This window comes from Apium graveolens, chromosome 2, assembly GCF_009905375.1.
Source record: "Apium graveolens cultivar Ventura chromosome 2, ASM990537v1, whole genome shotgun sequence".
Taxonomy (NCBI): domain Eukaryota; kingdom Viridiplantae; phylum Streptophyta; class Magnoliopsida; order Apiales; family Apiaceae; genus Apium; species Apium graveolens.
Window position 1 is genome coordinate 296849052 of NC_133648.1, and position 13221 is coordinate 296862272.

Sequence of the window (13221 nt, forward strand, 5' to 3'; positions counted from 1 at the left end):
TTGTGAGATTTGGTCAAGGTGAAAAGACGATCCAGATGGATGGGAAAAAGCTAACAGTTAATATTTTGGAAAAGTGTCAAAACATTAGTACAAAATGATAGGTGTTACCTCTGGAACAAATTCGCGATCAAGCACAACATGTCCACCGATTTCTTCATCTCCGTGAATGAGTTCAAATCCTGATACAATACCAATTGTAACGTAGTTGAAGTCCCTTTTCTCAATGTTATCAGCACTAATGACGATCCTGATACTGTAATCTTCCTTGGATAGATTTCAGCTCCTTGGGAAAAGATTTATCCTGATTCAGGATTGAAGGTCAGCATGCTGACCCTAGCAAGCGAACAACAGAAGCTGTACAAATGTGTTACCTCTGTTTCAACATCATCAACATTTTTCTCTATGAGAAAATGAATTTCCCGATATTTTAAAAAAACTTCAAGACCTCCACTGTTATCCCTGATCACAGTTGAAATATAAAACATGTCCCTCCATAATAATTAACCAAGACTGGAAAAATGTTTTTAAACCAAATGAACATGCTGCATTAAGAAACAGAATGGTCCATGCACCTCTTCAAAACTTCAGGAACTTCCCTTTCACAGTTGATGCAGAAGTCAACACCATTTTTAATTTCTATAACTAAGTAGCATGAACTACATAGATTTTATTTCCAACTCTTTGTCATCTCAACCAATTTTACCATCCCTAGCAATAGTACCTCCCGCTACAACAAAATTCCATAAAAAATCTGGGAATTAAAACCAAACTCAGATGATAGGCAGGTCTCACAATATACCTGAATGAAATCGAGCGACGGAACCCTGATCTCAGCAATTTTGTACATCTGTAATTTTTTGTTCTTTTGGGCAAACCTCAGTCCTGTAAAATTAGGCCCCTCCATCCTGTACACTAAGCGGTCAGTGGCTCATACCAAACATTTTCCAATGAAATAACAAATAAAGAAACACCTTTTCCTCAGCGTAGAAACATTGTGATGCCCAGAATTCAGGTAATATCGAGTTGGTGAATAGTTGCAAAGATCTAACTCGTCTGATCCAGATTTTGCTCAAGGTCAGCCCCACAATATATTAATTATTAATGTTATTAGATTAAATGAAACACTAACCCTGCCCCATTGTAATTTTTGCACCAACAATGATGATTATGATTGGATGTTCCAAGTCTTGTCCCACATCGAGTTCAAACTGTTCCGCAAACGTATTCCAAAATATAACATTGATATTTTTGCTGAAACACAGATAAACTTTACAGATCATGGGCACAATTGCAGATCAATGTTCATATCATATTAATTATGTACCAACCTCCCATCTGTTATCTTGAACTTGATGTGGACCTTCCTTCCAGCAGGACGATTACATTTTGGTACCTTATGAAGTATTCCAATAACATTTGAAATAAAAAAGGAGTTAATTAACCATAAAAGAGAGAGTATACATAATTCATCGTGTGTGCGGATCAAACCTGCAAGATAAAGCTTTTGCTGTGCTATTGCCTTTAGGTCGCCATACTGAAACAGATCAAAACAATTCTCAGGAATAAAAATTTCACTCTCGTCCAACTTTTTCACCCTTGTATCCTGAGTAAGGATGATTTTTCTATCCATTTGTACAGGCCTATATTTGTCACTCTCCATATATTCCTTGATCTGGGAATTCTTAATCAAGTATATTTTCCTCAATTGTATAAGGCGTGTCATCTTTTCATGTCAAGTTTTGGGGCACGTAGGCATGCATCCGATAATTCTGACATTGTTTATCAAAAATAAGGCCTAAAAAATAATAATTTTCACCACCAAGAATTTTAACAAAAATTGACCCTGTTATCTAGAAGAATGATATTATAATCTCTCATAAAAATGATAATTTTCACCACCAAGAAATTTAACAAAAACTCATTTGTTATCCAGAAAAATGATGTTGTAACCTCTGAAAGTAATCCGTGCTACAGTGATACCCTGATACTCCCTAATAACCCTAACCTTAACTTTCTAATTTGACCTACCCTTTTGAACATTCCTCAGAGTTTCACAAGCTGTAGCTGACATTGAAGGCACTTCCACCAATCTGATACAGCTAACTTTGATTTTGTCTCACTGTAAAAAATGATAGTAGTTTTGGTAGTTATAGCACAAGCTTGGTTTGTGGTAACTGCATCCATATCATTAATTATGGGTGAGATATTTTAGATATCATATTTTAAAAGTATAAATCTGCATTTTTAGTGTGCCCCGGAAAAATATATATTCATTGAGTATTTAGATTAATAAGCAATTATTGGCAAGGAGCACAAAGTCAGAGAAAATTATACTACTTTTAACTGGTTTAATGAATTTATAGCTGATCTTTTTATCAGTATCCGAATACCCCAAACAAAAGATTTTCCTTGTACCTGGAGGTGATATCTTTCCTAACACCCCCATAACCATAAAGAAAATGTTTTCCTTGCAGGAAATATCATTTCAGTAGCAACGATATAGTCGTTAATGTTTTGGACAGTAAAAAATAGTACACAAATCAAGCATTTGATAGATGTCTTTGTTCCTGACAAAATTTGTCATTGGAACATATATTACTTAAAATAATTATAAAAATGTTAAGCTGGTGGCACCAAGCCTACACGCAGAAACTTTCAAGCTCCTCAAATACCCTGCAAAAGGTATTTAAAAAGACTATCAGTTTAACATTTTTGTAGTGAAACACAGCCTCATTGTGGCATGGTCAATCCTGAAAGAGCTGGCATCATACTTTTTCCATTTTGATGTTCCATAATTTTAGCTTCCTAGGCTCACTCTGTGCCTTTTTCCCAAAAGCTTCATCCCTGGTCCTCTGTCTAGTGTGACTTGTTGATTTTTCCGTTGGAGGAGAATTGGTCAGGGACAGCAGCTCACTGCCATTTTTGTCCCGCAAAATATGCAAAAATTTTAACATGTTTCATAACCACTGTCTATGGGGTAATCAAAGCACAAATAACTTACACTAGCGATGACAGGCGTATATGTCAGAAGTTGAGCCGTGGAAGCAGGAGAATGAGTATCTGACTTTTCTACAGGTTTTGAAATGTTTGTTGCATGATAAACCTTAGATCTGCACTTTAAATTTTCCTCAGTAATCTAAATTGTAATTTTATATTCCTTTTTCTCAAAAGCTCTGAGTATGGGCAGGATCTGCAGCACATCAGGAACCTGCATGAAATACAAAAATTTTGTTTACAATAATTAGAAAATAATGTATGAAAAAGATTGATGGACTGAGGGAGCAACATAAAACTAACTCCTGTTCTATGACCTGATATAGGCAGAACAACAAGAGTAGCGAAGTAAAAAAAATAAAATTTCAGTAAATGTGTCAAATACCATGTGAATATTTGATTCCAGAAATAAAAATGTCAAAGTAGTGCAGGCAATAATGTTAAAATTAGTTTCAAAAGAAGGATAAAATGATAATAACACAACAACAAAGAGTAAATTAGTATAATGTGACTTAGCCCAGGCCCAATAGGAGCCAAACCAAGGAATAAAATTAATTAGGGAATCATCTGCATCTACATCATATATTGTTTTCCCTGTCAGCCGACTAATCTCATGATCAGGCCATACAATTAGGATTGTTGCGCTCTCATCAGAGCATAAGCTGTAGAGACGGAACCTGAATAAAAAATATACAGAACCTGTATTTTGTCCTCATCATATAATATATTTCTACAAATAATATGGACATACCTTATATCAGGATATTCAAATGTCCTCCCACAACATTGATATAGGCCACCAATCTCATATAGTTCCTTCGCACAACTTATACAAAAAGGTGAATACCAATTTTTCTTCTCATCAAAAGTTTTGATCGATACCTGGCAATTAACTAGCTTTTGTAAGAGACAGAGCTCAAATTGAAAACCTGGTAAAAAATCATTTCCGTTCATAATAACTAACAACAACATACCTGCATATAGCGCTCATCTAATTTCTGAATATCACTAACTTTTATAATAGGAATGTCAGTCGTGCCATCATCATATATATCCATGACATAGAAACATGGATCCTTATATTTGGTAAAATTGCACTATCTTACCAATAGCCCTAGGCTGAATGATTATTAACAACCATAAGAATTGTAAATATATACCTACCCTAATTTCAGAATCAATATTTGCCGATAAATAACAAAAAGGAAAAATATTACCTAATTTTCAACCTGTCCACCGCAGGATTATCAAGGTTGAGGTAAAATCGCGTCGCTGGAAAGTTGGTCACATACAAAATATCTGCATAGTTCTCCAAATTTACATAATTCTACCCCCCCCCGGTTGCATTTGATCATAAAAATTAATCATTTTTTTTACCTTTCCACTCGCTGATTTTTCCGCAAGCGATAACAATAAAAACCGGCTTCTCCTTTATTCGGTCATATTGTTTCTGAAATTCATCCCCGAATTCATTAAAGAAAGTCACATTCACTGTAGTCCTGCAAGCACACAGTTATACAATGCAGCATGATTACCTCATGCATGGTTGAGTTTCAACACAGCAACGGATATATTATTCAACAAATGTGGTATTACCTTCCACCTGATATTGTTAATACGACATGTGATTTCTCATTTGAATCCTTTATATAAACCGACCTTTCATGCACATACTGTACCACACCAACGACATCTACAAGGAATAAGGACCTGAGTTGAGAAAAAGGTTCAAATGAAATTAACACCGATAATTTCAAACAAACATGAAATAAACCTGTCAAGTATCTGTTGTCATTTTTCAATGAATCCAATTGTGTCATCTGAAAAAATCAAAGCTGTATTTTGGAATCTTTATACGCGAAGCTAGATCCTTCTCCAGCCTAGTGTCAAATGTAAAGAATATTTGCTTGCTATTCCTAACAGCCCTATTCGTTTCATCCCCATTGTACACCCGAACTTTAAAATTTTCAAGGTTATACACCATCCCCTCTTCCGGCTTCTCCTCGAATGTCTGTCTCAGCTGTGTTGACACAAAGGCATGAATTCTACAGCCCTACATTGCATATAATCCATCAACTTACATAAAAAACAAACACAATAAACCTATATTAGCTCTTAAAGAACACACTAGAAAAGACTGGGCCAACCAAACTTGAAAATAAAGGGATTAAGACTATATGTGCATAAAAAAATGTGATATTGGAAGAAAACACAGAACTTGGGAAAAAATAAGTAATAAATTTTATCTCATATTTAATCCAACCTAGATCCCCATCAACTGAAAAATAGTTCCAATTATATTTGAAATAAAGTGGGCAAAGAATACATGCGAATCATGGCGATAATAAAAAAATATAGAAATTGGAAAACAATAAATAATGAGTTTTATCTTATATTAAAGGCATCATATAAAATTAAGCAAAAAAATTACTTACATAGTCATCAACAAAGATAATATTAAAACCCCTAAACTCTCATGTCTGCCTTATAATGCCTTTCCAAATAGCCTGTGCTCTGACTCTCAGTTTCCATTCATTTGTTGTGTCATCCAAAGCCTGGACTGCATCATACTTGTAAAATGCCATAAAACTGCAATCTGGTGTCACCTATCAACATAAAAGAGAGAGCACACAATACTTCATATATAAGAAATCTTACAACAGCACACCTAACCACAGCAGGAAATCATAGGAGAAGAATATTTTTTAAAAAATCATAATTATGAAGCTTTACTTTAGTGAAACTGCAATAGTATATCAGATCATGCCTTTCCCCTCCCTGACCTAGCAGAATAGTGGACAGCAAAAAAAAGACCACTTCTATCTTGCAGACTCCCAAAAGAACACCCTCAAACCGAGCCAAGCAAACAAAACTCTGCAACAGAAATTAAAAAGGAAGATAACAGTGTGAGTTTACCTTCTACCAGATTATGACACCTATTAAGTCTTATTTTACTTTATCTTGCAAAGTAAGATCTTTTTAATCTCTGACAAAAAAACAGCAGGTAAGGAATATTTACTATTTAGGGAACCATGGTTGATACATGCAGTTCATCTCTGATCTTGTTGCAGTTAACAAAGATATTTTGTTTTACTATTAACAAAGTTAACACTTAATTTGTCTCAGTGCCACTATTCATTTCATAACCCCTAACCCAGGCCCAATACTGAACTGTAAAATGGTTCCTGGGATTTAACAACTTAAACTTAAAAAAACAGGAAACAACCAACATTACCAAGAGTTAACACATAATAAAGCCAAATAATAAACCTTACTGATCAAAAACAGATTACATGATTGGAAAGGGAAGTTATGAAAGTATTCAAATTATTACAAAATTAGAATATAGTTCACTATTCCTATTCTAGTACATAGAACACACAGGATCTGCAACGTAGGGAGCGCAAATTATATAACTGGTAAATTATAGAATACTTCTTTATATACAACATTTTGGGTGATATTTGTGATGTTCCCATCTTGGTCCTCAATAAATATTTTCAAGCCCCGGGGCGGTGTCATTAAACTCACCGCCACGTAAAATTGTCAATGTGTAAACACCCTTTTTGGCAAAAAGAGAGCCATATTTTCAAGAGATTGTCCCTGATCCTTGTTGATGGTCATAGCATAGCAAACCTGGAGCAGAATCTATTTTCTATATAATTTGAAGGACAGCTGAGTTTCAGTAAGACATAATTCCATTCTTGGAATGAAATATTTTATGCCTTTAAACTAGCCAGCAATAACCTCACACTGAACACACTGATCCAGGCACCTGGTGACCTTCATCCTTGTTCCGTTACACAGACCCAACGTTTGATTCAAGTTACGATCAGCATAACAACAACACCCACTTTCAGTTTTAATTCGTGAAGGGGCAAACCAGGGATAGTGATAGAGTTCAGGTACTCATGAGGGAAGCACGCAAGCCGATCAGACACCGAACCAGGGAAATCATCAGCGGTGTCAACACTAATATATGATGACAGCTCACCTGGAATCCCCTCCACAATAAGACTGTTAACACGACCAACTGTTTGATTAGTATGAGTTAATATGGCTCGCTCACTCAAGTAATCTGGATCCTGATAATACTGCATAAAATTTGGGAATGTACTTTCCATCATACTCTCAACAATAATTTTAGAACCTAAGTGGCAAAAGCATTATGGAACAGAGATATCATCCCCACCTTCACCATCAGCTCTTCTATTTGGTGTCCCACTTTCCCATCACCTACATCCAAAACCCAAGCTGCGAAATCCCTTAAATTATGTACCTCTTTCAAACTGTTTCCTCTATTCAACCTCATGTTTTGCGTGAGCTTGAACACCCTTGAAAGTTTCCAAAGCTTTGACGTTGTTATAGATGAAGAAACAATTTCACCACGTGACACTCTTGTAATAATTGGAAAAATCTGACAAAAATCACCACCAAGGACAACCATAATCCCTCCAAACGGTAGATCAAAGTGTCCTGGATCTACAGCCTTCATGATATCTCTAAGTGATTGATCAACACACTCAAAATAATAACGATGTTGCATTGGCTCCTTATCCCAAATAATGAGATTGGTTCACTTTATTAACTCTGCTATATATGATGCACGAGATATCAAGCACATAGAATGCTCATCAAGAACAATAGGAGTTTTAAATTTTGAACGCGCAGTTCGACCTCCAGGCATTAGAGTGGCTGCTATCCCAGATGAGGCTACTGGAAGAACAGTATCACAGCGAGCCCTTAGCTTGGAAATAATTGTTCTCCACAAGAAGGTTTTACCACAACCACCGCTACCATAACAAAAAAACTTGCCCCCTTCTCTCTTGTCAACTGACTGCATAATAGCGTTGTAGACCTCCAACTGCTCAGTATTACAATGTGAGTACATGTCCATAAATTCCCTTTCCATTTATGCAATATCATAGCTTGTCTCTTCAATAATGAGATTGTTGAGACCGCAATCCAAATGATTGTGCGGCAGCTGTGGCAGTTGAGTATAATCCTCAAGGGACCTCCCAATGCTCTTCAAAATATTGTGGATCTCTGCAAGGATATAGAATAAATAAATATAAGTCACAAAACTGCCACACATAGAGACACCAACATTTCATGACATAGATTAAAACAAACAAAGTAACCTACCTGTAAGCGCATTAAATTGTTGATGCTTGTCATTGAGGATTAAATATGGATTACCCGTTATGTACCATTGTTTCTTATCAAGGTCATCAACCATGTTGACCCAGTGATCATTTCACAAAGCATTCAGATCAGCCGCCTTGAAGTTAACCATAATGTGTACATACAACTGACGAATTTGATGGGGGAATCCACTCTCAAAACACTGGGTGAGGACCTGATGCCACTCATTGTCATCATCAAGAAGTCCAAAATCCCTGCACGCTTCCAGGAAATTGGCACAAACCTTTCCTTTTACAGTCCTCAACGACTGAAATGAAGTTGCACCGCGCACTTTTGTCAACAAAAGACGCAAAAACCAAATTTTTCCTGAAATATGATGCGAATAGGCCAATCTTCCAATTTGGTTTCCCCTCTTTCTCGGAACCCACAACCTGTCCACATCATTCCAGACATAATGTTGGGGTATTTCATCAAACAGAAATCGGACAACATTATTATTGCTTGTATTCAGTGCAAAATAAGCTTCTAGCTGACTGCGCTTTTTCCTTTGCCCAAAGGCTACTTTTGCCAACGGCTCACTGGCACGAAATGTACATGGTTTTCTACCCGAGAAATGAAATGACAGGCGCTCAACTGCAAGGGACCTGTAATGAATACTAAACCTAAACACCCTGTATCCAGCCTCACACCCACATATGTACCTCCCATCAAAGTATGAGTTTATCTCATCCTCATACACATCCATCCCCTCTCTAACGCTTAACTTTCTATTCCAGACTCTAATTTGCACTGTTGCCCTGTCATGACCTTTAAGGCAATACTTAAAAAGGTATTTAAGACTACGTGCATGAGCACATATTTCAATATTAATATGACACTGATATTTGACCAAAAGATCACGATTGTAAGGAACAACCCATTGGTTATCCAAATCAACCTTACCCCGCTTGACTGTTATTTTTGCCTTCCTCCGCCTATAGATGGGGAACCCTGATTGGTCAAATGTTATCGATTTAAAGTACCTATAAAATATATTGTATTAGGTGATGAAAGGTATTGTGCATAACTGCGACACAGTAAAATATAGAACAAAAGAAGGTTGACCTCTTTGGAAAGTGTCTCATGCACTTAAACTGTTTCATGCATAAAGATCTTGGCCACTCTTTCCCACAAGGCCCATGCAGCAAGAATTCTGTCACTGCAGCATAACCAACGGGGTCTACCTCTGGATCAGTAATTTCCGCAGAAACAAAATTATCAACATTTGCCTGCATATCCTATTTCGAGGCAGAATCCAGACATACCAACATATGCACATGAGGGAGCCCTCTTTTCTGAAACTCCACTACATACATTACTGCCACAAAAGCATAACATCAATATGAGGCCTACAGAAACAATATCTCCAAAAATCACTGTCAAAGCATAGTTTTAAACCTTACCCCCTAGGGATGTACCAAATTAATTTTTTTCCTTAATGTCGTCAATCAGCTGGTCAAGCTTCAACCTGAAGACACGCGCCATCACATCTGGAGAATTCTGCGGCGAGCACTAGGGCAACAGCTTCATCATTTCAAAAACCTCATCCCATAATGGATTTGTAGTTATTGTAAGGAAAATATCATGGTGTCCTATACAATGACAAACAGCAAGGGCATCCTGGAAGTTCTGCTGCATATATCTCCGTGACCCGACAAATCCAAAAGGAAGAATAAATCCTTTACTTATATTAGATGACTCCGAGTGACCGCGCCTCACCAACTGTTGTATATTATTGTACAACTCAGTCCACAAAGTGGTCTGATTGGTACGAAACCACCACAACCATGCTTGTTCAATTGTGGAAAAAGCATCAACAACATATTGCTGGTAAAGACGGCCACCCAAACGCGGTGTCATAGCTTCAACTCAAGAAATTAAATAATCAATAGACGCATAACGTCAAAAATCACTAATATTATACGATAAACTAAGACAAATAAAATAGTAATATTAGACGGTAAACTAAAATAAATAAAGAAACACACCTTGATTTGTGTGCACCTGGAACTTATACGAATAATATTCCTTCATCGTGATCATCTGCTTTTTTCTCCTACACACCAACCACCTTGCCAAAGGGTATTTTTTTATAAAAAACATCACAGCCATGAGGAAATAGCAGGGCTACTGCAAAGCCATGAGCTTCAGATGAATGTCAGAAATCCTCTCCAGTCCTCTGACGTGAGAGTCGATTATAAAATCAAGAGACCCATTAATTTCATCCATTTCACCGACCATAATCCCAGCCACCTCATTAGAAGGCCTAATATGATTTTCACGCCCACTCCCAGACCTCGAAACCTTCAGCCTAATTTCCAAATCTACCGCACCATGTTCCTCATAACGGTCACGTACATAACAGAATTCCTTAACCAACTCATTAGACTCATCCAGCATATTAAGCAAACATTGAACAATCTTAACATCAACCTCATTACGACCATCAACATTCACCCATTACAACCTATATTCAATTTCGTTCTCCGTGTCATAAATATACAGCTGGAAAAATCTAGGATCCTCGCCATCTTCGGGAATAAACGAACCAAACAGATGATGATTCTTCCCATTGAGGTGATAAATGTAAGGTGCACCACCATTATTGACAGAATGGTCAACCCTGCCCCTAGTGGATGTAAAAGCAAAAAGGCTGTTGTAAAGCTGTATCCAATCCTTGAACCTTCTAGATTTTTTTTATCATTATACAACCGCCAAAGAGACGTGGGAGTCGGCTTCTCCTTAGGGAGCCTGATCCGACCCTTGGCACATCATATTGAGAAAACAGGTTGAACACGTGTCACAGATTTATTGACTCACTCCTCTTCCACATCTAAGCCTCACAATGCTGACACTGAACATCAGGATGCCCAAGGCTTGAATATCCATGTACTATTGTAAAATAAGAAAAATCCTGCAAACTTAAGCACAAGAACACAGAAAAAAACTACTAACAATCACAACCCATAACGTAATCCAAACGTATCAAGCCCTTTTCTAAAAAACACAAGAACAACATTTTGTACCTATGAAAACAGCAACAACAAATTAAAAATAGTAAAAAACCTCAGGAATGAACAAAAATAAATAAAAAAGGCTGCCTGCAATAGTAGCATACCAGGATAATTTGCATATGAGTCCACTAAAATTTCAGTATTAAATCCATCACCAGGTGCTGCAAGCCAAATAAAATATATCAGAAGGACAAACATAAATGACCTAAATAAAAGCAAAAAATTATACCTACTGCCTCCCAGGTCCCCGTCACGTTAAGATGCAGTATACTCTTCAAAACTCTCACCGTTAAATTTTTCACCAGGCTCTTCCAGACAATAAATTTTTTTATACATATACTATCCTCCTGAAAAAAAGCGCATCCAGGTTTACCTACCACCACCCGAGTCACCAACAATGTGGTAAGTCTCAAAATCCGCTATGTACGAATACTCTGCACAAGAATAAGACAACATTTAAAAAATGCACAACCTGCAGTAAAAAAATTCATAAAGTGGGACAAAAATAGCAGAAAACAAAAACTGGCCTATTTCACGAGCAGCAGCTGCCACACCGGGTTCCATCCCATTCCAACAAACCCAGCCCCGAGACGAACGACGCAAGGCCGCATGACAACCTGACAGAAAAATATTGGTAAAAAATTATCTCTGTGAACTGACCACCGACGCGATTAAAATACTTGAAACACTGATCCCACACCCTAAATATAAAAATTACCATGGCCCAATCCCTCATCACTATCAACATCCCCAATCTCTGGCTCAACATTAAAACCTGAAATGCTCAACTGAACAAATTTACATCACACATCCACAACAACAACTTACTAATAGATTTTTGGAGCCAACCCACAAGTAGAACACAGGCCAGGGGAAAAAATTAAATTTTTAAGGCAAATTAAAGATAGACACCAGCTGTAGATACACTGAATTCTTTACTAGGTTCTTCCAACGGTTTCTTCCCTTTATCAACGGGCGGTCTCCCATCACTACAAATTATACCATCCAGTAGAACACCATGTTAGGCCTCAATGATACTACAGAAGGGGGTTGAATATAGTATCTACAATCAATTTGATTATAAACACAAGTATGTAACAGAAAATAAGTTTATTCAATATATCAAACTCTGTTACGGTAGGTTTAATCTACTCTCTCAGTGATGTATGATATCACTAAGAGCTGTTAGGGTTACAATGAATAATATACTCGAGAATGATAACACATATAGTGTAAACCCTAAGCTGTGTTTATATAGTACATATTTACAATATATCTTCTAATTGATATGAAATATATCTCTTCCTAAAATATATCAATCATATATTATATTCTGTAGTCCTTTAGCTGTTCAACTCTCCATGCATATCTTTATTTATTTAATCCAGATAAATTAGCCACTTTTCATCCCTGAAGTGTATCCGCACTTAAGTTCTGATATAAGTTCTGACGCCTTATATTCTGATAACTTCCTGTCTTCAGTAAGTTCTGACTTCCAGTTAAGTTCTGATATTCTGATAATAAATTCTGAAACTAAACAAATCAGATTAGACATGACATCACAAATATATCTAACAATCTCTCCCAACTTGTAAATTATAAAAAATATACAAGTTAATAGATTTGATGATGTCAAAAACATTTAAGTACAAATGCAATGAGATATTATTTAAAATAGCTAAATACAACTTACAGTACATGTAGCTTTACCAATATCACTATATCAATCTGAATCCAAAGTGATTCCTTGTAAAGTCTGTTACCAGCTTGTCTTCAGCATTTCTCAGAACTTCAACTAACTGTGCTTTGACTTGCATCAGTTCTTCATCTTCATTATCACCAATCTGATAAATGGCTGCTCTGAGTGCAGGAATTGATGTTCTTTTAAGTCCATCTCCAAGTCTGATAACTCTGGGATGTGAAGAGTCTTCATTGTAGCATAAGCATCTTCCTTTTAGAATTACTTTTACCTTAGCAGAATTATTCCTCACAGGAATTTCTCTTCCATCATCTTCAGTAATTTTTGGAA

At 36.6% G+C, this 13221-nt stretch overlaps 2 protein-coding genes across 2 annotated transcripts; both read right to left on the bottom strand.

Moving 5' to 3' along the window:
• Positions 1-7570: 7570 nt before the first annotated feature.
• LOC141702388 (uncharacterized) lies at positions 7571-7906 on the bottom strand. Its single transcript, XM_074506083.1, has one exon. It carries the CDS (start codon positions 7904-7906, stop codon positions 7571-7573), a length of 336 nt encoding a protein of 111 aa, XP_074362184.1.
• A 345-nt stretch (positions 7907-8251) lies between these two features.
• Positions 8252-10038, bottom strand: LOC141702391 (uncharacterized). The gene is made up of 3 exons (XM_074506086.1): positions 9721-10038; positions 9244-9416; positions 8252-9161 (listed from the first exon to the last, which is right to left on the bottom strand). The coding sequence occupies exons 1-3, from the start codon at positions 10036-10038 to the stop codon at positions 8252-8254; spliced, it is 1401 nt and encodes a 466-aa protein (XP_074362187.1).
• Positions 10039-13221: the final 3183 nt, after the last annotated feature.